At 38.3% G+C, this 4,702-nt stretch overlaps 1 protein-coding gene across 1 annotated transcript in view; it reads left to right on the plus strand.

Moving 5' to 3' along the window:
* Positions 1 to 4,702, plus strand: part of LOC106878836 (DNA excision repair protein ERCC-6-like) — a 51,624-nt gene that overhangs the window by 21,918 nt on the left and 25,004 nt on the right. Inside the window, exons 4-6 of the mRNA XM_014928177.2 lie at positions 1,674 to 1,799; positions 2,725 to 2,893; positions 4,572 to 4,697. Coding sequence (XP_014783663.1) covers positions 1,674 to 1,799; positions 2,725 to 2,893; positions 4,572 to 4,697 — 421 coding nt within the window. The remainder of the gene's footprint in view (positions 1 to 1,673; positions 1,800 to 2,724; positions 2,894 to 4,571; positions 4,698 to 4,702) is intronic.

A 4,702-nucleotide genomic window follows, 5' to 3' on the forward strand; every position in this document is an offset into this window, starting at 1 on the left:
ATTATTATCTCTGCCTTAGCGAAGGCGGAGGTATTGTTTTCAGTTGTGTTTGTTTGTCCATGGACAATATGTCTCAAGAACCGCTGGATGGATTCGGATGAAACTTTCAGGGATGTTTGGCCTCGTAACTGGCGTGAACTGATTCGATTTTGGGATCAATCTGGTATCTGACAAAAATTCTGGATTATTTTAACTGTTTTTTTACTTGATTTTTGAGAATGGTTGGGTTCATTTTTAATATTCTCGTTTGTGGGAGCAGTTGAGTTTATTTCAAATATTCTCAATTTAAAAATCACCTCTGGCTAATTGTTGAGAGGACGCTGGTGTTGCCTTGGTAGAGGTTTGTACTCTCTGAGTACTCTTATTATTAAAGCAGTGAGTTGGCAGAATTGTTAGAATTGTTTCTGCTGAGGTCGACTTTGCCTTTCATCCTTTTGGGGTTGATATGGAAAGCGGACGTTAAATGATGATGATGATTGGATATGGACACGGGCTCCATGACAGTTACACTCGTTTACAACCATCATGTGAAGTTATGGTAACACTCACATATACATACATATACTCAATATGCAGTGACAGAATCAACAAGAATACTGTATAGCAGCCTGGACAATCTATTTTGTTTTCTTGTTATTTAATCCCAGATCATTAATGATTAAGACAACCTATTAACAGAACTGTTCTATCCAGGACCATCCTGTCTTTTCTTTCTTTTTTTTTTCTTATTTAATCTTAGCTCATTAATGATTAAGACAACCTATTAACAGAACTGTTCTATCCAGGACCATCCTGTTTTCTTCTCTTTTTTTTCTTATTTAATCTTAGCTCATTAATGATTAAGACAACCTATTAACACAATTGTTCCAGCCAGGATTATCCTGTTTTCTTTTTATTTCAAACAATATATCTAACAATGTATAGCATGTATTTTGAAATACATGCATATACTCTATATGCAGTGACAGAATCAACAAGAATACTGTATAGCAACCTGGACAATCTATTTTGTTTTCTTGTTATTTAATCCCAGATCATTAATGATTAAGACAACCTATTAACAGAACTGTTCTATCCAGGACCATCCTGTTTTCTTTTCTTTTTTTTCCTTATTTAATCTTAGCTCATTAATGATTAAGACAACCTATTAACACAATTGTTGCATCTAGGACCGTCCTGTTTTCTTTTTATTTCAAACAATATATCTAACAATGTGTCTCATGTGTCATACATCATTTTAAAGACAAGTAGCATGTATTTTGAAATAGATATAATTCTTCTAAAGCTCTTTTGCTGATCTTGGATGGAGTTAAATAGTTAATCAAAGTACTAAATTTTTTTTCTTTCTTTCCATACATTATATTTAAAAATAATTCCCACATATTTGTTGTGTTTTGGATGACGCTTGTTTTAAACTTAATCTACCATTTTTTTTGTAATTAATTTATCAACCCCAAAAGGATGAAAGGCAAAGTTGACCTCAGCGGAATTTGAACTCCAAATGTTACAGCAGATGAAATACCGCTAAGCATTTTGCCCAGTGTGCTAACGATTCTGCCAGCTCACCACCTTAATAATAATAATAATAATATGATAATAATGATGATGATGATTATTACATAAAATAGAGAAATTGGTTATAATGTTGATATGTGTTGTGCCTTTCATTTCAGTCTTGGTAAAACTCTTCTGATGATTGGTTACCTTGCCAAAATGTTTGAGGTTGGAGAAGTTGAAACAGCTCTTGTTGTAGTACCGAGTTCTTTGATATTGCCTTGGCATCAGGAAATTGATAAATGGTAAGTAGGGCTGCCTTAATCTCTCTCTCTCTTTCTCTCTCATGCTAATGATCAAGAAATTTGTTTTGCAATCATTAAGTCCCGGATTCATTCCCACTGTGTGGCATCTTGGGCCAATGTCGGTTCCTACAGTCTCAGGCCGACCCATATGTGGTGAGTGAAATTGGGTTGCCATGCTGATTCCACCTGAAGATTTCAATTACAGTACACTTACTAATACAGTGAACTTAGTTCAGTTGATTGAACTCTCCTTTACTCTTTTACTTGTTTCAGTCATTTGACTGCGGCCATGCTGGAGCACCACCTTTAGTCGAGCAAATCGACCCTAGTACTTATTCTATCGGTCTCTTTTTGCCAAACTGCTAAGTTACAGGGATGTAAACACACCAGCATCGGTTGTCAAGCAATGTTGGGCGGGGGGACAAACACACACACAAACACACATACATATATATAAATACACATATGTATGACGGGCTTCTTTCAGTTTCCGTCTACCAAATCCACTCACAAGGCTTTGGTCGGCCCGAGGCTATATATATGTGTGTGTATGTTTGTGTGTCTGTGTTTGTTCCCCCAACATCGCTTGACAACCGATGCTGGTGTGTTTACGTCCCCGTAACTTAGCGCTTCGGCAAAAAGATACCAATAGAATAAGTACTAGGCTTCCAAAGAATAAGTCCTGGGGTCGATTTGCTCGACTAAAGGCGGTGCTCCAGCATGGCCGCAGTCAAATGACTGAAATAAGTAAAAGAGTAAAGAGTATAGTGAATCTAGATCCAAATTATGCAGTGTGTCTCACATTTTAGGACGATCAACAAGATTTTACTGCTATTTTTATCATGTTGAATGATCGTGTAGTTATTTCTCTTTCTGATGATTGATTCTGCTATTATGATATTCTGCTATTCTTGTGTTCTTTCAGGGCTCCAGGATTGAATTACGATTCATTCCATGACAAGGGAAAATCTGGCAGAAAGAAAACCCTTCAATTCATCCAGAGAAGAGGAGGTGTTCTTCTTGTGACTTACGGTTTATTAGCGAACAACTACGAGGATCTTTCAACTGACCGAACTGGTCAGGAGTTTGTTTGGGTAACACAACATTCACACCTTCTTCTAGTGTGGTTTCTGGTTCATTCCCACTGTGCAGTACCTTCGGCAGATGTCTTGTACTATAGCTTTGTGAATGGATTTGGTAGAACGAAACTGAAAGAATCCCATCCTATATATATGTGTGTGTGTGTGAAGGCACATAGCTTAGTGGTTAGGGTGTTGCACTCACAATTGCAGGATCATGGGTTTGATTCCCAGACCAGGTATTATGTTCTTTAACAAGACACTCCATTTCACATTGCTCTGTGATCATTTCATCATCTGACATGTGGCACACTGTGCACATGCACAAGTAATGTCTATTTCATGGGGGGAGTGAGCTTATGTATACACAAATATTTGATCAGTATAAACAAATCATCTGTGTGGTTGTTCGGCAAGAAATTGCCGAACCCTCATACATTGTCTAACAATGGGAGAGTCCATGATATATATATATATATATATATATATATGTATATATATATATATATGATGATATCTCCACAATGTGTTGATGAGATAAACATGTAATCGCTGCCAAAATAGCCAGAGATTTCTCCCCAAAGGTCTAAAGTAGACTCCTTATGGATCGATTTTTGATATTGATATATATATACTAGCTGACATACCTGGTAATTCTCAGGAAAGCAGGGCTTATCCCTTGGTTCTGTTCTCAAAATTGTTTCGCTAATCCAATAACAACAATACAAAGTATGTAACCCGTAAAACGGTTTTTGTGCATTTATTGAGAATACCGAACTGTCTTACACAGGATCTTGTTTTTAGGATTTCCCAATAAGTTGTTGTTGGCACTCCATCGCTTACGACATCGAGGGTTCCAGTTGATCCGATCGACGGAACAGCCTGCTCGTGAAATTAACGTGCAAGTGGCTGAGCACTCCACAGACACGTGTACCCTTAACGTAGTTCTCGGGGATATTCAGCGTGACACAGTGTGACAAGGCTGACCCTTTGAATTACAGGCACAACAGAAACAGGAAGTAAGAGTGAGAGAAAGTCGTGGTGGAAGAGTACAGCAGGGTTCGCCACCATCCCCTGCCAGAGCCTCGTGGAGCTTTAGGTGATTTCGCTCAATAAACACACAACGCCCGGTCTGGGAATGGAAACTGCGATCCTATGACCGCAAGTCCGCTGCCTTAACCACTGGGCCATTGCGCCTCCACACCACAATAAGTTATAAATACCCAAATTGAGAAGTCAGTTATGTAATAACATGAAATTGATTACCCAATAGTAAGAATTCAAATAAAATAGCCCTGAAAAGGACTTTAATACGCTCCCAGAGTATATAGAACTCAAAAGGTAATAGTAATACGGTATGTATACTAAAATCGTGAAGCCTGATATGTACTGCCTAATCAGATATGAGATAATAACTCTGACTTAGCCTTTCATCCTTTCAGGGGTCGATTAAATAAGTACCAGTTACACACTGGGGGTCGATATAATCGACTTAATCCGTTTGTCTGTCCTTGTTTGTCCGCTCTGTGTGTAGCCCCTTGTGGGCAGTAAAGAAATAAGAAGACACTTAGCCAAGGTGCCACGCAGTGGGACTGAACCTGGAACCATGTGGTTGGGAAGCAAGCTTCTTACCACACAGCCACACTTGAATGTGTATTAACAATGTGTTTTTTTTTGTTTTTTTTTGTGACAGGACTATATGATACTGGACGAAGGTCATAAAATTAAGAATCCCACCAAGACACAGAAAGCGGCCCACCATATTCCGTCTCGTAATAGAATTATTATGACTGGAACCCCTATCCAGAACAACCTGGTTGTAAG

This window comes from Octopus bimaculoides, chromosome 25 (assembly GCF_001194135.2).
Source record: "Octopus bimaculoides isolate UCB-OBI-ISO-001 chromosome 25, ASM119413v2, whole genome shotgun sequence".
NCBI lineage: Eukaryota > Metazoa > Mollusca > Cephalopoda > Octopoda > Octopodidae > Octopus > Octopus bimaculoides.